A 25,041-nucleotide genomic window follows, 5' to 3' on the forward strand; every position below is an offset into this window, starting at 1 on the left:
TTGTAATCTTTATTCTTGCCACAAGAGGATGTCCAGTTCAGTAGACGATGACTGCAGAACTTCACTGGTCAGGACGGATCGATATGAGCCAATCAGTGAAGTGTTTTTCATCTCAGAGACTCAACTCTCAGTGTCTATGTACCCACTCATCTTTTCATACATTTTCTGATTTCTTTGGGATATTAATCCTTGAAAACATTTAGTTTTTAGTGTCTTTTTCTGCTGCAGATTTGATGCATTCTGTCATACTCATTAAACAGATGCATACTTATTGTCATACTTATGAACCAGATGAAGACAACTGGAGTCACTTGTCATTTGTGTTGTGTTGTGTTGTGTGTGTTTGGAAGGTGCTTCTCTTACCCGCATTGCAAATGCATTTAAGAGAGGAGTGTGCAAACAGAGGGGGGGCAGGCTAGCAGAGGCTGATTGTGTATTCAGCAGGATTTACTAAGGTCTTGGAATTTGCACAATTGTGGGAAAGTTTAATGTCGGCTTATCTAAGTTAAAAAGTGATTTTTAGGAGGGCCGGGTTGTGCCGAAGGTACCGCACATGACATAAGTAGCGGAGATGGGATTCTAACGGGACTGACAAGAGCATAATAACCCTGTAAATGTTTTAGTCTGACGTCAAAGAGAAGAAGAAGAAGTAGAAGGCAGACACGGTAAACAGTAACAACAAGAAGTGTGGGTACAGCAACAGGTCTGCTGCAATTTTTTGGAAAGAAAGCACGCCAACAATGGTTGTGTTTGAGGAGGATCATCATGGACCTTCACAGAGCAAAGCCCTCAGGCTTATCTAAGCTCCATATCTGGACACAGTGTAACACCGTGTCACAGCTTCTATGAAAAGTAATCAGAATAAAAGAAGCACAATGTCCTCATGTCTCCATCCTCTTTATTCAGGCCTGCGATACTGTACCAGTGATCATGGTGTCATACATAAGCTTCGGAGGAGGCTGATCTCACTGTCAGCGCCCAATGTAAACAGTCATGTAAATCTGTGTGGATGCAGCTCTTTTGCTTTTTTTGATTTAATTTTTCAAATTCGAAGCCTTTTCGCTTCAGTCACCCACACGCCCGCTCTGATCACATTCAGCCTCGACTCTGGAAATTTACTGAGACGAGAAAACTGTTTTTAAATACCAATGCATGAAGAGGGAGAGGAATACCTCCCCCCCACCAGGGATAGATTCACTGCAGGAGATGCCATTGAATACAGGAACTAGTTCAACATTGAAAGGGGGATAAAAAAGGTTCTTTTTAATCACATGAACCTTTCCGGAATCAGGAACCTTTTCGGAATCAGGAACCTTTTCGGAACCTGCATTTAAGGGTTGTTTGGAAATCGGCCATTTTTTGGGCATCACCTTTCCGTAATCTTTTCCAGCAGAGGATCTTGTTTGAATTTTTTAGATGCATTTTAGCTAGTTCTGGAAAAAATGTAAGATGCGCAGGTAATCTTACTCTTCTCAACAGTAACTATATCAGCGTTTGTGCTGCTGTCATAGTAGGTACAGGGCTGTAGATGACGACTGCAGCACTCGATTGGTCGGAACGGATCAATATGAGCCAATCAGTGAAGTGTTCTCCTCTCATTGCTTAACTCACAGAGTCATATCTAGTGTTCAGCAGGCAGGGTCAATATTTCATATCACAACGGTGGACAACTTTTTTGAAGGAGGCGTAGCTGGGTGAGAGGTGCTGTTGAGAAACCTGAGATAGAGTTTCAGCAATATCTTTAAAATCTACATCAAATCTGCTTCTAGAATCAGAATCCTGGAGCATACGTCATCTAACTCCAAGATCCTTAATCACTCTGTTGTTAGAGCCTCTCTTCTGATTGGCTGACTGTTTTTTGAGTGATCCAATAAAAATATAGCAGATTTCAGGAAAATACTCAGGGAAACCAAGTTCTGCAAGGTTGGATGGTGGGTCCAGGTGGGCGGGGCTTGGGACATGACTGCTTTGTTGTGACATCACAAAGTTCCAGAAGTCCTGACGGCTGGTTTTAAGGCTCAGTTCCTGAATGTGTGTGCATTTCTCTGTGAACTGAGGCTTTGATTCTTTCATAGTATTAATATAGAACCTAGAGCTGATCTATAATCAAACTACACATGGACAGAGACCTTTAGACTGTATGGAGTGGTTGTGGTGATAGAAAAACATTTAGTTCCCAAGGAGAGTACCACACAGTAAGAGTAACATACATAACCTTTAGCTCACGGTAAGTTAATAGTTGCTTAAAGTGCTGTATTAGCAACAACTGCTGCTATAATAGCTAGCTTAGTTAGCAGCAAACTGATTATATTAAAACTAAAAAATATCAACGCTAATGAAACAGCCGTGATAAAACCTGTTTTCCCCCAAAACAAGAACAAAACAAACCAAAACGAAGCAGAAAGTATGACTTAATATAAAAAAAATATTTAAAAAAACAGAACTAATGAGCCCTGTAATGTTTCATGTGTCAGGATGAGTTCACTGGCCGTCACACATCGGTAAGAAAGTGGCTCCATATGGGAGGTGTGTGTGTGTGTGTGTGTGTGTGTGTGTGTGTGTGTGTGTGCGTGTGCGCGTGTGTGCTTGCGCGTGCATTAGCTGAACCTGCTGATGCAGCATAGATACCAGGTGTAATAGAGTGAGACCCTTTTACAGAAGTCAGCCTTTAATGCACTGCAGAACGAACACACACACACACACACACACATTTATGCAGAGCCAGATGCTCTTTGTTGCTGCAGCAAAAGAAAGGCAATGTTAAACTGTGTTGCTGTTGTTAACAGAGACACGCACACGTACACAACTGCTCACACACAGACACACACACACACACACACACACACACACACACTGCGTAGTTGGCCCGTTTCCACTTGCTGATGCTGGAGGAGCCTCCACGCATGGCTGAAAGTGGATTGTGCGAAGAGGGGAAGTGAAGGGAGGGGAGGGGATAAATAAAAAGAGGGTTATGAAAGAATCGGTAAAGAGCAGGGTGATGTGTGTGGAAGACTGACGCTGGGAGGGAGTGAAGAGGGTGAGGAGGCAGCGGTGAACTGGAGGAGAGGATTAATCTGCTGGTCAGTAAACATGAGGTGAAGCCAGGAAGAAGTCTCCTCCAGTGTTCTCTTTAATCCGTTCCCTCCAACAGTCAGGATTTGTTTCGAGCTGTTTATTTAAACTGTGCGGGCTTCCCTCCCTCTCGCCGAGCTCCGGCCAGTTTACCTCTCCTGTCAGCCTCCAAGGGACTTTAGGTGGCCCTGTTTCAGAAGAGGCACTTCAGAGTCCCAGTCATATAATCCTATTTGGCAATTGCATTTAGTTTGTGGTTTCCAGATGGCGACTTGGAGGTCTCATCCCTCCTCCTTGTTCTTTGGATCGAACAAACATTATCACTAAAATTCCACTTATAGCTTTGCCAAAAAGAAAATGTTGCGACTCTAACTTATGTTCCTGAGTCATATACTCAATCATCAGTTTGTAAGTTACACCAAGCCAAAAGTAAAATGATAAAATACAGTTCAATGCAACAGCCCTGGAATAAAATCCACCTCGATGAATGTAGGGGAGGTAAGGCAAAATTATTTTTATCACAATCATTCTTTCATATCGGTTGATATGAGTATGTGAAGATATAATTAAAGTCAGTATGAGCTGCAAACAGAAAAATATATTTAAATAAATAAATCCTAGAAATCTTTAATCTTGCTTGTATAAATCCTTCATTGATCCTTAGTTCATCATTAAGCCCAACCAATTATTTTGACAGGATTTTGTCTTTCCTGTTTTTAGCAATAAAGTTAGACTTGATACTAAGATGGGGTGTGATTGTCTGTAACTTTCTAAAACAGAAAATCTGACAATTGCACCCAATTTATTGTTGAAATTTTCTCTCAAGCTCGATTTTTTTTTTTTTTTTTTCACACACGTACAGTCAAATATGAGATGTCTCAAAGTGTGCATAAGTATCCTCATTTTAAGGGAGTCATTGCGGTGGGATCCAGTCAGGAAGAGGCTGTGGTCAAGTTTCTATCCAAATGCAGAACAAATGAAGTCAATAAAAGAGCTCCATTCAAACCTGAAGCACGGAAAACATGACTGCAATATGTAGTTTATGTTTGTTTTTTTAATCTATATTCTTCCACCTCGGCAAGAATAAAAACCCTTTTTGTGATATTCTGACCTTTTTTTTTTATTTCTGTTGTTTCCACTGAAGTTTATTAAATGCCCAAATGGAAATTTGCATAAAAACAGGTCTTTCAACTCTAGTTCGTGCGAAGCACACTGAACCCGTCGCTGTGACTTCGGCTTAAAGGAGGTAAAAGTGCAGTTTGACTAAAGCACTCAGAACCTGCTGCTGTGAAACGAATGTGGAAGTAAAGGGAGGAGAGCAGAGTGTAAAGGTGCTGCTTGATGACTGTCGCAGTGTGTTGGCAGACCATCAGCCTCTGCCCGGTAAAACCACACACACACATGCACACACCCACACACACACACACCCACACACACACACACACACACACACACACACACACTCTCTCTGTCTGTTGGGTTGATGCCATAATGAAGTGGTCTCTGAAATGAGTGGTTCAAAATAAAAGACTAGATTATATTGGAACACACACACACACACACACACACAAAACATTGGCGACCATGTTCCCCTCAATTAACCTCTTTTTTTCTTTCTGGGTCTCTTCTCTGTTACATCCCTTCGCTCTCTCTCTCTCTCTCTCTCCTCTCTCTCTCTCTCTCGTAAATTCAAATTGTGGGATTCAATTTTTCGATATTCAAATATCTTTCTCTCCGTCCGTCTTAGAGACGATACAGTGTGGACATTTTCCCACCGGGTTACAACTCATGACATCACTGGTGTTGAAAAGGCGTGTGTCAGCTCAGTATCTGTAGATCAGAAGTACGACCTCCACGTGTTGCCACCTTCATCAGACAAAGTTTGTACATCAATGTTATCAAATCCTCTGCCATTGTCTCGTCTGCTCCTCTTCCCACACAGCCTCATTCTTTACAGCTGAAGGGCTCATGAGCAGGACGCTGCAGCCTGCAGTATGTTGCACTGGGCATTCTGGGTAAATCTCCTGTGTCCATCTCTGTTTGCTCACAGGTGATGGGACGCTCAGAGTGTGGGATTTGAAGGCTGCCGTGTGTCGATTGGCCATCCCAGCGCACAAGGCTGAGATCCTCAGCTGTGATTGGTGCAAATATGATCAGGTAAGTGCTATTATGTTTTCATGTGGTCAATTTTAAAACGGAGCGTACCTTAAGTCTTAATACATCTATCTCAGGTGCACATAACCAGCTTGACTTTGGATTAAAATTCATTGAGCTTTATACAGTTTATTTTGCACGTGTCTGAATTTAGTCAGTATTTAACAAACTTCATTTATCAACTGCCAACTTTGAGGTAAAAATGCATTTGAATCAACTCTGTATACATTCAATTGGTTGTAATCTATTTGTATTTAGCGAAAAATATATTTTAGCAGCTTTATTCAACCTTAAACTCAATTCTGGGTTAAAATACAGGTAATTAGCAGAATTTTAGTGTAAAATACATTTACCCAGCCATATGACCATATACTTTACAATACAGTTAACCAGTGTTTTTCTACATAAAAGCTCTATTCTGATCTTTATTTGCATTTTTAAAGAGCTTTATTTCTGTTGAAATGCAGGTTACAATTCTTATAAACAGCTGTTAAGCACATTTGACATAAGTCATTGTTGTTTGTGTGTAGAACATTGTGGCCACAGGCTCAGTGGACTGCAGTGTGTGTGTGTGGGACCTGAGGAACGTACGACAGCCTGTCAATCAGCTTCAAGGCCATACCTATGCCATCCGCAGAGTCAAGGTACACACACAAAAACACACACACACACACACACACACACACACACACACACATGGCCTGGCTTGTGTTTCTGACCACATGCTCTGTCAAATGTGGTGTAACAACACTGTGTTATAACAGCTGAGAGCAAAGTGTGTGTGTGTGTGTGTGCGTGGCAGAGATGCAGTGCTGGGCCTGACAGCATCAAAACACCCACTTAAATGGACCTAATAAGACCACACACACACACACACACACACACACACACACACACACACACACACACACCCACACATATTAGAAATGTGTGGGTTTGTGTGTGAGAGAACAGACAGCTGCAGAGGAGTCCCCGAACACATCCCAGTTATTCAGATTAGGCACACGTCACCTCACATACACACATACGTCATGGATACACATAGATACACACACACACACACACACTTGAGTTCATCCAATTGAGGAACTGTTTTTCTCAAGCCGGGTTTTTTCAGGACAGGTGACACCAATCGATCTAGAGAACTCAGTCTAAAACTCAGTGTGTGCGTGTGTGTGTGTGTCAGTGTTTGCAAATTTGTCGGCTAGTATCGATTTGCTGGAGGGGGCAGAGAGGAGGTGAAAGGATTCATGATCAGCAGAAGAAGAGAGAAGAGATAAAAATAAACTGGGAGTCAGACACTTTCGATCCGGCTCTGTCAAGGTTTTTCTAACGTGGACGGTGTGTTTGTTGTTGTGGTCATCAACGTTAACAGTCATTAGACAGTCAGTCATAGATTTACCCAAACTGTTGTAAACATAACAACTGTGACTTGTACTTATATAATATTCTGTGTGTCAGTGAAGGAGTCTGAGGAAATAACCCTGATCATCTCATTTATCACAGAGCCTGCATTATGAACTGAAGGTGTGGATTTAATGGCACATGCTATCCAATTGCATTATGGGAAATGTAGTATCCAGTGCTTATCAGATTCTCTTTATTTAAGATGTGTCTCCTTTGAGTTCCAAACTTTTCATAAGTGCAGCACTAAATGGTTGGAGTATTTTTTTTTTATTACATGACAGTCAGTAACTTGGTATTTCTATTAGCTGGATAAAAAGAAACAATAAAACACATTTGTCACAATGTTAATGTGCAGGTTAATCATCCAGTAATTATTTTTCTTATCAGCAAAGAACTTCAGTATAAGATAATTATAGTTACATTAATAAATTGGTCTAAAATAGGTTTCAGGTCATTTAGACCAGTGGTTCTCACTTTTCACATAAAGGACCCTAAACTGACCCAAAGTAGACCATGGTTCCACCATATTATAAGGTTTTTTTCTTTTTTACGACACAAAGGGTTTGAAACCCATGACCAAAATAGTCATACATTCTCCATCTTTTACTTTTATGGATTGATTCATAGTGGAAATAAATCATTATCCTTTTTGCTGGGGACCCCCAGGAACCCCCTCATGAACCCCTGGGGGTCCCTGGACCCTACTTTGAGAACCACCATTATACAGTGTCCCCCAGAAGGGCAGTGATAAATTTAGTTTGTATTGTTGGCTACTTAAAAGAAAGTCATTATCTTTTTTTTTTTTCTAAACTTCCAAATTTCTATCTAGATTTTGTCTTTAAAAGTCCAGTATCAGTCCAGATATAAAGATAAATCTGTAGAACAAAAACAACCTACAAGGAATTCGCTGTTTCTATTCAGTGTTTCTCAGTTGATAAAATTCTACTTCACATAGTTTGAAAGGAGACAAGACAGAGTTACAAAAAAGAAGCAAACTATGTGAAAACCAAGTTTCAACCTCTGAGGCTGAAAGATGAAGCCAACACTGAAGAACAAAAACCTGCCGTTCCTCTAATGACCACTAGAGTCTGGCTCCAACAGTGAGTTAATCCCCATAGACTCCCATGTTAAAATGTCCAACTTTACAGCAGAAATAAACATGTTTACAGCCTGGTACAAAAACAGTTTTGGTCTCTAGAGCTAATTTCCTCCTTCATGACACCTGTTTATATAACTCACCTGTCCACATTTTATTAAGGCTTAAAGTTATGGATAATTGAGGGCGTGGCCTCTTTGACTGATGGATGGGTGAGCGTATGCTTGTTATATATCAGCATTCACCGAAGTCGCAGCTCCACACACGCCCCTCCTCTTTGTCCATTTCTGGATTAGCTGGGAGTTAGGGGCGGAGTCAGACACTGCCAAGATGGCAACGGAGGAGCAGCTCAATCCGAGCTTCAGAACCGCTCTTCAGAAACCTGTGGGTGACGTCACAGAGGCTACGTCCATTACAGTCTATGGTGAAAATATCAGATGAGAAATATTGATGATAAAGTGTGTTGAACTGTCTCTGAGATCAGCTTGTTCTACATCATCACAGCTGCTCACAGTCTTTAGTCTGTATTTGCTGTTTTTGCTTTGGTAACAAGTGACTTGCTGATGATGCTAATGAAGCATCTGTTATTTGAACTGAGACACAGAAAGAAAGAGAAAAAGAGAAAGAGAGAAAGAGAGAGAGAGAGGCAGAGAGTCAGTTTGAATGTACCTGATGAGAAAAGTGAGATCGTCAGGAGCAGAGAGGAGGAACAAATGAGCGAATAAATGAATTTCAGCGCGCTTAGCCGCCAGTCAGTGAAATGTCTCTCTGCGGCGTTATTATTTAACTCTGATGGAGAAAATGTCACATTTTTTACAGCTTTTTATAAGATGAGGGACAATCTCTGGCTGCTGCTCCACAAGATCAAAAAAAGCTTAGAACACATAAAAATGTGAAGGATAGAATCGACTGTAAACTGCTGGTCTTCTGCCTTGCCACTTGTATTTTGAAGGAGTAACTTCCTTTCTTGTGTCTTCTGACTTTAGCATTGCTGTGATATACCCCTCGGCAATGCTGACTGTTAGCCAGCTGGTGGTCCCTAAATTGTCGCCTCAGGATGCCATTACTTCACTCTATCTTTACTTAGAAAATAAATGCCTGCTGCTATATTGTTGTTTAAAATCTAATTTACAGAACCTTTAAAGTAATTGAAACAAATTAGGAGCCAAAGTGTCTAAACTTCTCTATCACACCTTCAGTTTAAATCCACCCCTGAACATGAACCAGCTTGTTTCTCTCTTTGGGAATGTGTGTTTATATAAAATCATTGATCATTGTATCATTTCCTGACTGAGTTTTTATTACCTCTCCTGCAGTTTTCTCCATTCAGTAAGACGGTGTTGGCATCCTGCTCGTACGACTTCACTGTCAGGTACAATGTCATCTTCCTTCTTCTTCTCCTTCTTCTTCTTCTAACCCTTGTTCACAAACACAAACAGAGCGGCTGAAGCAGGAAACCCTGTGGATCTTATTCAAACATCTCTCAAAAGAAAAGAAAAATCAAGACGACACACTTAAAGAAACAATCCTGATATTGATTTTCATCCAGTGTAGTGACACTTAGATGACTTAGATGCCTCTAACATGTTTCATTCATGAGACCTATAAAAGTGTTTCTCTGTGATCTCACACACAAGTTCGACTCTTCGACACCAACTTTTCTAGAGGTTAAAAGACTTAAGTGGTGGATGTAGTGTCGTATTTTCTGCTTACACTCCTTTTCTTTCAATTACCAACCAAAGTGGATGGATGGTGTCATCCCTTAAGTAGTAATGGGTAAGGACACCGTGATAATGTGTGATAAAGTGAACTGGTGTGTGAGATAGAGAGAGAGAGAGAGAGAGAGAGAGAGAGAGAGAGAGAGAGAGAGAGAGAGAGAGCGGGAGGAAGAGATGGGAGACGAGATGAGCTCTTCCTCTGTTGAGCTGCAGAGGCTGACTTAATAAAATCAGTAATTTCAAGGAAGACCGCTTTTGTGTTTCTTAGGAGAATATGCTGCCTCTTAATCTTATCCCTTCTCCTACTCTGTGTGTCTTCTTCTCTCTGACCATCTCAGCGGTAGTTTTATTTTCCTAGATTTAACACAAAGTCAGTCCTGTTCTGTAAAACTGCTGATGAATACGTCTGTCAACAGATTTACAGATGGGATCAGATGGACACATAGAGGCAGGGTGGCTAACGGTCCTCAAACAAAACTAAAACAATAAGTTCATTAATCGATCAGAAAGTAAATCAACAAATATTTTGGTAGTTGATTAGTCATTTAAGTCATTTAGCAATTGAAAGCACCGAACATCCATCGTTTTGTCTGAATGTCGCTAAATGGTTCAATTCAACTTCTACTGTTGTCGATGAGACACTAAATAAAAGATGGAGGGATGATTGGTGACAAGGTAAAATATCGATGGTGATGAGGCGTTGGATATATCAAACGATGTGGACAGAAAGAGAGAGCGAGAGAAGGAGAGAGGGGGATAAAATGCCAAAGGGAGAGAAGGAAGACTGAAAGACAAATGTGGTGAGTGCTGGCTCTGTGCCAAAGCTTGTGTTTTATTGATCCAGGCTTTCGTTGGCTCAAATACTCTATGCTGAGTACTGATTTCATTATACAAACACACACACACACTCACACACACAAGCACACACACACACACTGGAAAATCACCACCTGCCAGATTCTTTCAGACTTTTACCTGAGGCTGCTTCGATACCTTTTGAAGGAATGAAAACAGCATCTGTGGAGATGATTCTCAGAAACGCATAAGTAATGTACCAAACAACATTTATTTTTTGTTTTTCCGGGAAGACGAAGAAGAAGAATCCTGGCAGCTGCTAACAAAGTGAAAAGACTGGCATAAAAAGAAAACATAATAAATCTTAAATCCTTCGTTTGCAAAAAGGGAAGTTTGCTGAATACAAATGTTTCAGCATCAGTGACACAGTTCCACATTCACACCCTTTACCTGTCCAGCACGGAACAGTTAAAGGTCCATATTGTAGGAAGGTAGATGTCCATGTGTTGTTAAAGCAGGTCTAGGTTTTATATTAACACTGTGAAAGTATCAAAGCCTCAGTCCACAGAGAAATGCACACAGCCTGTATTCAGAAACTGAGCCTTAAAACCAGCCGTCAGGACTTCTAACTAACTTTGTGATGTCACAACAAAGCTTTCACCGCCCTCAGCCATGCCCCAAGCCCCGCCCACCTGGACCCACCATCCAACTATGCAGGTTTCTCTGAAATCTGCTGTATTTTTGTTGGATCACTCAGAAAGTCAATCAGAAGAGAAGCTGAGAAGAGAGGCTCAGAGCCTCCTCTCTTCTGATTGGCTCAGTGACCTGTTGTTACTGGAGCTCCAGACAGAAGCCTGAGAGAGGAGATGTAAAACTACACTGAGATGGTTTTTGGTTCTTAAAACCACAAATATATCTTCTTATGGATCAACACTTCAAATAAAACACAGGAGAAGTGTAAAAAAAGGGACCTTCAAATTTCTTTAACCTGAGGCCACTGCTTCACCACTAATGTACAGACATGTCCGGAGCTTTTTAGCCTTTTTAAGCTCATAGTTGTGGTTTTACATCACATTTTCTGTCTGGTTCAGCCTCAGCACAAGCTCTGATAAAGCCCCTATCCACCAGCTGGTGAACATAGCGGAGCATTGAGCAGCTATAATGCAAGATATCTCCCTCAGGAGCTGGTGGAGACCAAACACAGAGCTAAAAGAAAGGGAATACTGGATACAAACACCACTCCACATTTTGAAGTTGCTCTGTAACTGCTGGATGTAAAAGTATTTGTGAACACATTGGCTATAACAACTTCATAAGGCCTCTCTGACACCCACATGGACGCTGTATCTTTAATTTAATCTGTACTCTCAGTCTTCTCCTTTATTAGCTTGCCTGCTGCCCATCCTCTGAGATAATCCTTAATCCATTCATTACTGCTGTGATAAAACCGTTTTCATTGGGTTTACTTCATCAGATGTTATCTTAATAAAACATAATGAATGGGATTGAGGCAGGACCACAAATTACCCACTGGTGTTGCATGTGTTTGTGCTTTTATTCCATAGACATATCACGTCTGTTTGCTTTGTGTTGAATAATCAAAACACACAGCTCGTCAAGGTAATTATCACCTATTCTTAACTTGTGTCCAGCCTCAGATCGTGTGTGTGTGTGTGTGTGTGCGTGTGTGTGTAAGTGGTCATACAAGTGTAGCATCGATCAGGACTGACTGCAGGAGGCTCTAATCACCTCATTAACAGGGGACTCGTTAACCATTAGTCTCTTCTTCGTCTGTTGATCAGCAGCCCCCCTGCAGTGCTTTACTTTTGTTGATGTTTGTTTCATTATGATGAAAAAAAAGAATTGTTGTCCTGGTGCTGAAACTATTTATCAATGAATCAATCAGTAGATCAAAAGAAAATTAGTCATCAACTTTTCTGATACGATGTCCGTGTTTTTAAGTCACTTTGAAGCAAAATTTCTAAACATGGTCTGAGATTCTATTGTATGAAGGTGCAGGTCTGCAGGTCGGACGTCACCATTTTTATTATTTTCTGCCATTTTATAGAGAAAATGATAAATCGTGTCATGGATGAAATGATCAATATGACCATTAATCAAAATAATCTTTAGTTGCAGTCCTAGAATCGTATATCATGTGAGATAAATCCTTTTAAATACATGAATGTGGAGCTTTCATGTTGATTTACGGTAAGAGTAGCGTATATTTTATTTTCTACCTCACCTGAAACAAAGACCAGCTCCACCAACTCTGTAATATATCATTAACAGAGAAGTTTGACATTTTGAGAAATATGATTTGCTTTGTTAGCGGAGTTTGATGCAAAGATTGACACCGGTCTCATGTCTGTGCTGTAAACATGAAGCTAACAGCAGCGGGTGGTTAACTTAAGCTTAACACAAAGACAGCAGCCTGGCTCTGGTTTAAGGTAATAGCATCCACCAGCACCTTTACAGTAATAAACATGTTATATCTTCTAAAACTGAAATGCACAATGCAACGCTAGCTGTTTTCCCCTGTTTCAAGTCTTTTTGCTAAGCTAAGCTAAGCTAACCACATGCTGGCTGTAGTGTCATATTAACTGTACAGACATCAGTGTGGTAAAAATTCTCTAACTCTCTGCAAATTAATGTTTCCCCAAATGTAGAAGGAATATTTCCACAAATGCCTCACATTTTATATTATGTAATATATTATTGTTTAGGCATCTAACCTACTTGATTTAAATGAATCCTGTTGTTTTGTTATGAGATCTTGTTTTAACTCTTGAATTTTACCTAAGTGCCACTAAAACATTCTGAAACGTAGCTGTCAATCATCCAGATTATTAGACGTGAAGGTGTATTCAATCTGAGTGTCCTCACATCCACCTGTTGGTGTTCAGCTCATTCCACTGTGTAAACTCAGTGTGTCCACACACACACACACACACACACACACACACAAACACCTGCTTGTATAGGCCTTCCTGTGTGTTTAGGACGCTGGTTGTGACACATAAAAATACTGATCTATTCCACCTACGCACACACAGAGAACAACACATGAATACACACATACAGTTCACTCATATGCAAATAGATCCGAGGGCACACTCCTCTGTAGTCACATATGAATGTACATGTACACACAGAGCTCTATTAATTCTTTTTCATCCCTCGTTTCCGTTCACCAACCCCCCCTCCTCCCTTTCTCTCCTCTGCCTGTTTATTCACTTGTAGTCTTGAATCTCAGTGTCAAGTGGAGCATGCTGGGAGCTTTGATGATTTAACTGACAGAGCCTCTGTGACTGGGAGGCACAATATGTTGGATTCTGTTAGTTTAAAAGAAAATGTTTGACTTTTATTATCATACATTCACCAGAGTGTGAAGCTGAGCACATTTATTTTCAAATGGAGTTTGATAAATTACCAGCCCTCCCACAATCCTTAGTTTTTTTTCCAGAGAAACTGACATTCAATGAACTGGTAAATTTAATAATTAGTGGCACACAAAGCCATCAAATAAGACAGCAATCCTCTAAATTTAATCCAATAATGACAAAGTTGAGACTTTTTTTAATCTGGATCTGCATCCAAATACAAGACCAGTGTCTAAAAGAACCTCTTACCTTCACTAGACATGGACCGAGAGAACTGCAGTTCCTCCTCAGACCTGAGGCTGCATCGATTCAAACGTATTCAGAGGGGAAGCAGGTTGTGTGAGCTGTGTTCTGGGTGAAGTTTGAAAGTGATTCCCATTTTCTTTTGTAATGCACAAACTATAATGGTATAAGAGAGTTAATTCTCCGTGAAAACGGCTTGGCAAAACCCTGAAAACTAGAGTGGCTGTTTGATTCTGTTGCATTTGCGTTTATTAACTTTGTCTGAAAAGCCTGGAGAAGAAAGCGGGATGGATTATTCAATTAGAATTTATTGTGATTTCTGCAGCACTATATGGTTAAAGTTTTTATATGATTAATGTTGCAAACATTGATGATCTGAAGATTTAATTGTTGCTTTGATTCCCTCTGTTATGTGGGAATGTGAACGCACTCTTTATTTTGTCATTGTTTCTCTCTGATCATGCACTTATTTAAAACCCAGTCGGAATCAGTGTTTCATGTGAAACTGAGACTCTGAGCTCATGTTAGACGTCTCATGTTTGCTTTAGATAACATGTTCTCCCCTCATCTGCTGCGCAACAGCCTGTGTGTGTGTGTGTGTGTGTGTGTGTGTGTGTGTTTGTGTGACTCAACATTAGTTTCCTCTTTGAATTAAAGGCATCAGTGACATCAGTTCATGAGAAGAGTAAATCACCCTCTTCACATTTCTTTGTATCTTACACATTGGCTTTTATTTGAGTCCTTTTCTCTCTTCCTGCTGTGACTTCATGAGTTTCGTGTTAATACTGAGACACACACACAAAAAGCTGACAGGTGAATGGAGGGTTCCACAGAATGAAACACAATAGAGGCTAAATAATTATCTACTATGGAAACTGCGGACAAAAGACGGTGCAAGCCTCATTTATACAAATAACATGGTGTATTTGTCTAACTGGGACCGTCATCTGGTCTTACACACACACACACACACACACACACACACACACACACACACACGCATTCACGTCATCTAAACCCTAAACCTGTAATCTGAATCACACGTGAATCTGATACTTGCGTCCTCACAGTTCAGAGAAACACTGACGCCTTTGAAAAAAAGAGTCTTTCATCTAGAACTGCAATTATTGATTATTGTCATTATCATTTTCATAATGACATTCATATCATTATTAATCTGCTCTCTCTTTTATCGATTAATCGTTTTGTCTGTGTTTTGTCTGTCAATGATAATTTCACAGAGGTGAAATTAGTGATGAATATAAATGTCTTGTTTTGTTAGACCAACAGTCCAAAACCCAAAGTTATTCAGTTTGTATTCAATGATATTAAACAGAGAAGAGGATGAAATTCTCAAATTTCCCCTTTTTTTTTCTCTCTGGCCCTGATCCGAGTCTTTAAATGTTGTGTATCTGCAGATTCCAATACTTATATTTACATAGCAGGAGAATCTACACAATGCTGATTAAATCTGGGACACCTTATTATTCTCGAGCTACTTGATCCAAATATTTCAAATTATCAAGATGATCAGTTTAAGTAATTGATATAAATGAAATGAAGTGATACAGCTGAGGAGAAGCTGTATCACTGTTGAAACTACAGTCCATGCACTGTTGTACAGCAGTGTTACAGAGTGGAAGCTCTCCTGTCATGGATGATCTTTGGCTACAGACACCAGCTGCACAGAGTCAAGCTTAATGTTGTTCTGTACTCACGGTTATTTAGCAAGAACAGCTGATGTGACCTGCTGCTGGTGACTTTTGTCAATTTACCTGGAGGAAAGTGACTGTCAGCAACGCCTAAAATGTTTTAATGCTAATCAGTTAGAGTGGGAGCTGAGGAAATCTCTGTATTTTTTCAACCTGGACATCAAAATTCCGAGCTGTACCGCTGCGCCCGAATGAGTTTTCACTTTCGCAGGCTGTAATTTTCACTCGTATATGCAGAGGAAGGTTCATAGTGGGCTTGTCATAGAACAGAGCAGCTCTGCAAGTGGATCGGCACTTGATCTTTCAGCCAATACTGATGCATTAAGATATGCACAGATCAGCCCCGACACCGATCTTTAGAATGAGCTTCTCTCTCAGCTAATCGATCGACTCATGAATCATTTCATCTCAACTTTCCACCATGTCTCTGCGCAGCAGTGTTTTTCCAAACTTGGTGCTCATGAAACAATTTTCCTAGCAGTAAATAATAATTAAAAAAAAACCTAAACTCTGCTTCTACTCCCGCTGCATCTCCTCACATTGTTGGAGCCTAAAAAGCCGACTCACCAGAGCCGACAGTAAATCACTGCTGTTGCTGGTTTTATGAAGCCAATGGAGGCTGCAGTGGCTCTTAGCAGCAGGAATATTACTCCTGCCTCTTAATGCACTGAATGGGACCACTGTGACGGAAATGCATTCATTTCACTTGAGATTTTTTTATTGCCACTGCACTTCATTCTGCTGCAGACGTGTTGCTCTGCGCTGTGGCTGACGAATGTGTTTCACTTCATGTGTATATTTGTGCATGAGCGAGCACATGAACCCCATTTAGATACTTGAAATTACACAGAATAGAGATATTAGTGAGATTAGATTTTGATGGTTACACTCTGGTCCTCTTTCACTCTCTTCAAGTCGAACATTAATGTTGCTTTTGCAGTTTATTTCCCGTTCTAACAAGACTGAAAGCACAGACACACTAGTGTCTCTTTCAGGCATTAATGCTCAGTATAAAAAAAAAAAACGACATTATTGGAAGGAGAGAAAACTAACTTTATCTAACATTATTGTTAGATGAGGCTCAACCTCGGTGTGCTTCTAACAGAGTGCCTGTGCGATCATGTAACAGCCTCTGACACCACATCGCTAATGTGGAATTCGGGGGGGGGGGGTGTAGGAGATAACAAACACCTGGACAGTCATATCTACTTCAGGTGTGTGCAGGTGTGAACGTAAGAGAGATTTGACCTTGATGACTAAAGCCTGAAATGCCCACCTTCATCTCACAAACTCAGTTTCAGCTGACCCGACTGAAAAAGCTCAACAGTTATTACAAGTATTATCATGAAATTCTGAGCAAGCGTTCATGGCTCCCAGATGATGGATCCTAAAGACTTTAATATCCCTCAGACTTTTGTTGTTACGCTACTACAAGGTTTACTTTTGTAGTTTTGAGTGAAATGCTTCAAAATGGATTGTAATGAAATTTGCCGCACACATCCAGCCATGCCTGATAATAGGATATAATACGTTTGGTGAACATTTCATCTGGCGCTATGATTGGGTCAACACTTTTAACTTATTCAATATTTTATTTAAAAAAAACTAGCAAAACTAATGACGTTCCCATCAACCTCGTCTACTTTGTGTTTATTGATAATCAGCCAATGTTAGCATGCTAGCATGCTAAACACACTCAGTGAGTTTTTGACCTCTAAACTCCAGACAGTATCAGCTTTACTGCATCTCACGGTTTTCCTCAGTAGGTAGGTAGCTCAGCGACTGGAGCTCCATACTGTCATGTGATGACAACAAAGTCCTTACAGGCGAGTCTGGCCACTCGGCAGCCATCTTGGCGACAACCCCAGGCAGTTATTTTGGGATAACGACCAGGCTCCCATCTCAACGATTGGGGAGAGCTATAACTTCACTTTCAATGGTCACCGGGAGATAAAGAGAGCATGTAAAAACTTAGTGACTTTGCCACAAAATGAGGTTTAAAATGCTTTTTTTTTCCCCACAGGTTTTTGCTTGATATGTTTCCTGTTCAGCTGATATAAAGCGGATATTTGGCTAATTGGGGGGAGGGGCAGGACATGTGTCATACAACTGCAATCTTTGGTGTTACAGACTTTTTCTATTCAGGATTCTTCAAGTGCTTTGTCTGTCTCTTGTCTCAACTTAGCAAACTCCATTCACTGAGCAACACCATGAGATTCAGTCCAACCACATTCACAATATTTTGATTGTTAGTTTTGGACATGAAATGAAGCAGGATTCTAAAACAGATTTTGTTGGATAGTTTAGACATTTGACTCTTTCACGACAGTCGCTTCTTTTTTTCAGATTGAAATGCAGAGGCGAAGTGCATTCAGTCAGACATGTAGAAGAAAGGTTCACGGTGATGTCGCAGTGAAAATACACTACACTTCAATGTCAATCACCTCATATCACATGCTTTAAATGAAGTCACTTAAACAGTGTGAAAAAGCTGTTCTGCTACTAAATCCTGGTTTTCTTTCTGCTCTTATGCAACAACCTGACTCCCCCATGGAAGTAAATGAGGTTTAATTATGTCAAAGTGCTGCTGCATTTTGTTGCATCTCTAAAGTGTGTAGCTCCTGTTCAGCTTTCTGAGAGAACGTCTGTTTTTTACTTCCAACAGTTGGAGTTATCAATCAGTGCTAAAGTCCAGGAAACAAACTCACTCTGCTCATTAGGACTAAACCTTAATCAGTCTGTACTGCAGAACTGTACAACACACACACACTCACACACACACACATTCACACACACACACTCACACGCATGGACGTATATGTATACATAGGGGAAAGTGAGTGTGAGCAGTGATTTACACTAACAACTCACTCAATATATAATATCTTTCAATGCCTGACTCTCCCCAGACACCCATCTTTCATTTTTGTGTGTGTGTGTGTGTGTGTGTGTGTGTGTGTGTGTGTGTGTGTGTGTGTGTGTGTGTGTGTGTGTGTGTGTGTGTGTGTGTGTGTGTGTGTGTGTGTGTGTGTGTTGCAGCTCCTGTATTAATACAGGCCTAATGGAGCCCAATGGGAGCTGCAGTGTTCCCTCTGAAAATGATTTAATTACATTTGCAAAGTGGATGAGTCTGGAGGGAGTGTTTGCTGCGTCAGGGCTTTGGGCCTCACACACACACACACACACACACACACACACACCCAAACGTCACTCTGTCAAGACCAGGGAGAGAAACAGTCTTTCAATTAGTCTGATTGGCTGCTGCTCTCCGAGGTCTGGAGCCAGTGTTTTATTGTCCCTCTCTTTCTTTCTTTCCACTTCTCATCCCTCTCAGACTCTTGCTGTCCGTTCTCTCTCACTTTTCTTCTCTTTGTCATTTGTTTTTCATAATCTTATTCTGTAGATCGCTGTCTCCTTTACATCCTTTCCTCTTCATGTCTTTGAAGCTATTTCTCCCTCCGTCTCTCTTCTTCCCTCTTACTCATCTTCCTCCTGTTTTTTCTGTATTAAATCCTTCTCATGCATAACTCATTACTGATGATTATTGACAGTAATGAATAAATTAGTTTGGGGGCCATGACCAGGTGTATGCTTCTTGTCTGTTTAAACCCTTTCCTTTTCCCACAGCATCATTACTATTGAGATGGTTCGTCCTCTTGGGAGCCTGAATGTTGATGAAATATCTTTTAAGTAAATTCGTTAGCTGCATAGTCATTTTGGCTTGAGGGTGGCAACAAAGCGAAGGTTTTGGTGAGCAAAGGCTTGCAGATTAATCACAATCCTCTGGGTACCATGCATATCTATCAATCAATCAATCAATCAATCACTTTATTTGTCCCCAGTGGGGCAATTGGGTATATGTGGATATGTGCATAAAAACACAGGGCACATCAATACAGCACAAAGACCATATAATAAAGAACTACAAGATAATAAAAACAGAACAGAAACAGTACGTTCTTAGACAGTAAGTAGGAGCAGCAACATTATAATTTAGCCATTAGTTTTCAAGATACAAAATATCACTGGACCAAATGTTGCACGGACAGATGTACAAACTGAGCAACCAACCCTGCTGTTGGACAAGGCAGTCAACGTCGGACATTTCTGTAAACACCAGATTACATTCAGTGACGTTTTTTTCTACATCCTGTGCCAATATTTTTTGAATTCGGGCTTTCTACAACACATCGTTCCCATAGTGTGGTTCTGGTTATAGAAAGATCATGGTTATGGCACATGAACTGTGGTTAACATTATGTAACTCCACTACTTTCTAAAGTTTGGGAAACACTGGGATCAGTCAAAAAAGGGTCAACAATAACTGCAGGACACGAATTTCATTTAGTTTCAGGAATTGTCTAAAATTGACATAAATCATTGGATAATAGGCAGCAGCAGCGTTGCCCCCCAAGGTGATTCAGTTGTGTAAAATATTCAGTGCCGTTCAGCTCTCACTGTGCCATTTGTCTTTATTTTATAGTTGTAGATATTAGATTTGTTGTTCTTCCTTTAGATGATGCGGTGATGCACTGATTACAAAAAGTCAACATCGAAGAGTCTATATTTTTCTTTTTCTGTAATATAGATCTTTACTTTCCCATGTGACCATTTGGAAAAGCTGATAGTTAAATGGAAGTTACATATTTGTCTGTGTTTGGTTGTGTAGGTTCTGGGATTACAGCAGGAACCCGTCTCTTCTGGACACTGTGGAACATCACTCAGAGTTCGTCTGTGGATTAGACTTCAACCTGCACGTCCCCAACCAGGTAACACACACACACACACACACACACACTGTCGTGTCGTTCAAACATGCTGCAGTTTTTAGGACCATCCCTCCCTTCCTGTACTTACCTCTTTGTCTTTTTTTGCAAGTGTGTGTGTGTGTGTGTGTGTGAACATCGAATCACTGTGTCCACACATCTGGTTTCTACCTGTGTGAGTTTTTGCTGCAATTGTTGAAATGGGGGCCATCCATCAATCTGTCTGCACATGAGCAGACTGAGGGACACACACACACACACACACACACACACATTCTAACACAGGGCTGTTAGGGATCTGTGTGTTCGAATGTGTCCAAGTAAAGAAGCAGTGAATTGAAAAGGCCACTCATGTCTAATTGAGTTTTTCTGTTAATTCAGACGGGCGCTGTGCCTCTCAGGCCACACACACCCTCCCCTCAAGTAAATCCAAAGCCAAGTGGTGAAATGACATCCAGCTGTTCAGCTTGAGATCAGAGTTTAAATGCGTGGGAAATAGTGACAAAAACCATCCGAAGAATGAAGTCTTCATTGGGTTATCACTCATACAAAGTTGCATCATTTCAAACTCTTGCACTCAGAGTGAATCAACCAAAGTATTGTTAGCTAAATGCCAAAACAATTCTTAAAATGCCTCAGGCATTTTAATGTTAATGTTAATGCTCCTCTAAAGTGTGTGGTCAGATAAAAATGCAAGAGTGGCTTTGCATGTTTTAGCCCATTAACTACAGATGGTGCAGACATCGCTGCTCACCATTTTTCCAAACCATGCCATTAGTTTGGAGATTGATTTTCTACCTTCCAGGCAGCTGTTGGATTCTCTACATTTCGGTAACATTTTGAAAATGAACTTGCAGAGCGAAAGTCCTCCATGAGTCTCTGACATCCAAGATAAGGAGCCGAACCAGAAACTTTTCAATGGAAGAAACAACCAAAGTCATGTTTTCCTCTTCACACAATCTATAGTTGCTAATGTTTGTCTTATTGAGGTCAAGAGGTCAGTATTAGAAAAACACTGGGATTCATCTTCCTGTGAATATCCAGGGAAAAGTGAAACGGTGCTGCTGGAGAAAAGGTTTCAGAATATCAATCAGGGTGCTTGTTTGTCTCTGGATCCAAGTCTGTGATTAACTAATCAACTGAAATGATTGGTTCTACTTTGGTGGAGTGAAAATGATACCAAAGGGTATTTGTGGTTTTATCTGAAGCAAGTCGCAGGTTGTTTATTATGGCATACAGAGAGGCTCCCCAAGTGGCTACAAGATCAGTCGGATGGCTCGTGAGATGTGCGTTAACAAGATAGTGTGCAAGAAGAGCATGTGCTTCACAGATTGTATATTTTTTCTAACTTTAGAACTTTAAAATCCATCAAACAATCTGGGAAGAGTAGATCAATCTCCAGTGATCTCAGCTGATTGATGAGCTAAAACTTGCAAAAACACTGTTATGATCCATTAGATTATAGTCCAGGGCTTCTGTGTAGCACCTGAATACCTTATTCAGGACCTAGGGCTGGGCGATACGGCCAAAACTGTTATCACGATGAAAATGTCCATATCAGTCGATATCGATATTTATCACGATAAATACCACAACGTTATTTCTTTCAGGTTTAAAGGCTGATTTTTGCTCGAGTGAAAGTTGAAGAAACCAGACAGTCGACTGAGGTTTTAAACTATTCCTTTTAGTCAGAACATGACAAACACTTGCCAAACAGCAGAAGATTTAAAAACTGTGAGGTACAAACATTCAAAATATGATAAAATATGTATCGTCCTCCGAGCTGCGTTGTGCTTTTTCTGCGGTGTCGGATCATTGCGACCCCCAGGAACCCCTTTAAGGACCCTGAGGGTCTCCAGACCCTACTTTAAGAACCACTGCTTTAAATCACAGCAGAAATTACTGAAATTTGTTTTTTTTTTTTTTTTGAAATGTACAAACCAAGGAAATATGCTGGGAGGACTGGAACCATCTGCGGTGCTGAAGTTTTGGATCATAGTCGTATCAACATTAATATCAACAAATCCAATGAATGTCCCCTGTTAACCAGTGCTGTGTGTGTCACAGCCTGATATATCTTCTCCCTCTGAGCTTTAGAGCTCCATTGCATTTCCATTTCCAAACACTATTAAAAATTAAAAATGAATTTAGACTCAGTCGCACAGACACACCGTTCTGCTGCCCCAATACTCACTAGAGAACCAAATGTGGATTAATCCGCCACTGAATATAGTCCCCTCCAGTTTGTTTGTACAGACTTATATCTTCAGTGTGAAGCAGTTGGCTTGCAGCTGAGATTCACAGACAGGGTAGGACAGTCAGTGTTGAGAGACGAACTAATATACAACTGTTGAAGATTTGAGTTGCCTCTACATTAACCTGTCTGCCTCTACTTGACACAACCTGATTTTCTCAGCATCCAGCTTTATCAGATTTTTCACTTGGAGCCAAAAATAGCTCTCTGGAAAATCAGATTGAGCACTTTTCCAGGACACAGACAATGACAAGGTGGACGTGCGTACGTGATATCGCCTGGAGCTTGAACCCACAGTGTCACGGTAAACAGGCAGTTTCCCTCAGCAGCCAATCACAGAGGGCGAGCTGTCCCGGCTGCCAAGTTCCCATTCTCAGTCTGACAGGCTGTGTGTGTGTGTGTGTGTGTGTGTGTGTGTGTGTGTGTGTGTGTGTGTAATACAGTTGCAAATAATGAGCTGTGTTGTCAGTGTTTGAGAGTGTGTGAGTGTGTGTGTGAGTGTGTGTGAGGAGAAACAACAGTAATGAGCTGTATTGTTAGTTGTGCTGTTATCAGACATGTCATTACAGGAAACAAGCTGTAAAATAACACACTCACACAAATAGCTGCGACAGTGTTGAGGACCCTCACACTGACATCACAGACCAGATCTCCCCTCTGTTTTCACTCTTTCTCCATCTTTGTTCTCCTCTTTCTCTCTCCGGTTGATTGTTTTTTTCCACCTCTCTATTTTTGGTCCACATGTAGTTTCCTGAGGGAATCTCCGCCTCTGAATCACATCGAAAAACAGCAGATATATTCCTCCTTCACAGTTTAAATATCTAATAAAGGGAATTCCCAGTGATATTAGAGTAATAATAAAAAATCATCTAATTTGAATAGAATAATTCATCATCCATCATATTATTAGGAAGAATGCAAATGTTGAATTTAAGTAAATGTTTGGTTTATATTCACTTGGATTGTGTTTATTTTAATCTATAAAGATACTACACATATGGTGAAGTGTTAAATAAAGGGAAAAGCCAAAAACAAACAAACACATAAATACAAAACAAAGTTGCAGTGCAAAATTTCAGATATTTGAACTAAAAAACATGACGTCAAATTCAGTGGCTCTGTTTAATCAAAAGTCATGTTTTTACTTATTTTTACATTATCGTGTTGGAAATGTTTGCAATCAAGTCGTATGGTAAGTAAATTCAAAATGAATTAAAGCATGTCATCAAATTATATTGCTACACAGCTGTAGCAGAGACCAGTGTTGAGTGTTACCTGGTCCTCCCAGCCCAGTGGGGATGTTCTGAAACGCAGCACAGCTCACATGAACTTTGGGGATGTGGGAATACAGAACATTCTTTCTTAAATATCTTTTGATTTCCCATTGAACTCCAGTGTGTGTGTGTGTGTGTGTGTGTGTGTATGTGTCAGTGTGTGTGTGTCATTAACAGCTGTGATCTACTGTCTCTTCCTCATCACTGTGATTGTCTGACTCACCTCCTTGTTCTCCATGGAGACCACTGACCAGTACATGCATTTCTGTGTGTGTGTGTGTGTGTGTGTGTGTGTGTGTGTGTCAGTGTGTGTGTCATTAACAGCTGTGATCTACTGTCTCTTCCTCATCACTGTGATTGTCTGACTCACCTCCTTGTTCTCCATGGAGACCACTGACCAGTACATGCATTTCTGTGTGTGTGTGTGTGTGTGTGTGTGTGTGTGTGTGTGTGTGTGTGTGTGCGTGTGCGTGTGCGTGTGTGCATGCCGTCTCCGTTGACTAGAAGGAGGAGCACCACATGGTGTCTTGTTACTGTAATCATGATTTTTTAGAATCAGTGTTTCAGCCCTCAGACATTTCTCAAATTAAAAGGTGAAAATAATTAAGGTCCGTGGGCCACAACATCATTTTTCTAATAAAGACAATAGAGGACAAAACATAGAAAGATAAAGTGTTATTATTTTGATATATGAACAAAGCATCAGCAAAACATAACCTTAGTGATGCATAACAAAAAATGAATTTTGCTTTTGTAGATATGCCTTTCTTAAATGTGTCAAACCTTCACTTTATCAAACCCGTCACCATCATCAAGCTGGCAGCTATTCAGCAGTCGAGAAAATGGATGGATGTGTGTTTTTGAAACAGTTAAACTGTAACGTAATTTTTAAAGAATCGACCATTCTCAGCCACGTTCTTGAGAGCATCTTCATTGTTAAATGTAGTAGCACCAAGTTTGAAAATTCAGAACATTAAAAAGCGTTTTTTAATGCGGTGCGGGTGCTGAGTGTCCAGCTGCACAGAGCTAACACACAGTAAAGGATCTGAAGGGAAATGTTGTGCTGCATTAGTTTTTGTGTTGTGAGAACTTACAGTGAACTGGCGCATCGTTTCCATAAACATGGCTGCCTGTTTAGCGATCCAGACGTCAGGCTAATCTGCTGTG

General features: G+C 40.5%; 1 protein-coding gene across 3 annotated transcripts in view; it reads left to right on the plus strand.

The window, feature by feature from the left end:
* pex7 (peroxisomal biogenesis factor 7) overlaps positions 1–25,041 on the plus strand; it is a 44,184-nt gene that overhangs the window by 12,171 nt on the left and 6,972 nt on the right. For all 3 annotated transcript variants that reach the window (XM_056363567.1, XM_056363565.1, XM_056363566.1), the window contains exons 7-10: positions 5,123–5,229; positions 5,757–5,870; positions 9,046–9,101; positions 20,250–20,349. In XM_056363567.1, the coding sequence (XP_056219542.1) occupies positions 5,123–5,229; positions 5,757–5,870; positions 9,046–9,101; positions 20,250–20,349 (377 nt within the window). The remainder of the gene's footprint in view (positions 1–5,122; positions 5,230–5,756; positions 5,871–9,045; positions 9,102–20,249; positions 20,350–25,041) is intronic.

Source organism: Seriola aureovittata, chromosome 19, assembly GCF_021018895.1.
Source record: "Seriola aureovittata isolate HTS-2021-v1 ecotype China chromosome 19, ASM2101889v1, whole genome shotgun sequence".
In the NCBI taxonomy this organism is placed as follows: domain Eukaryota; kingdom Metazoa; phylum Chordata; class Actinopteri; order Carangiformes; family Carangidae; genus Seriola; species Seriola aureovittata.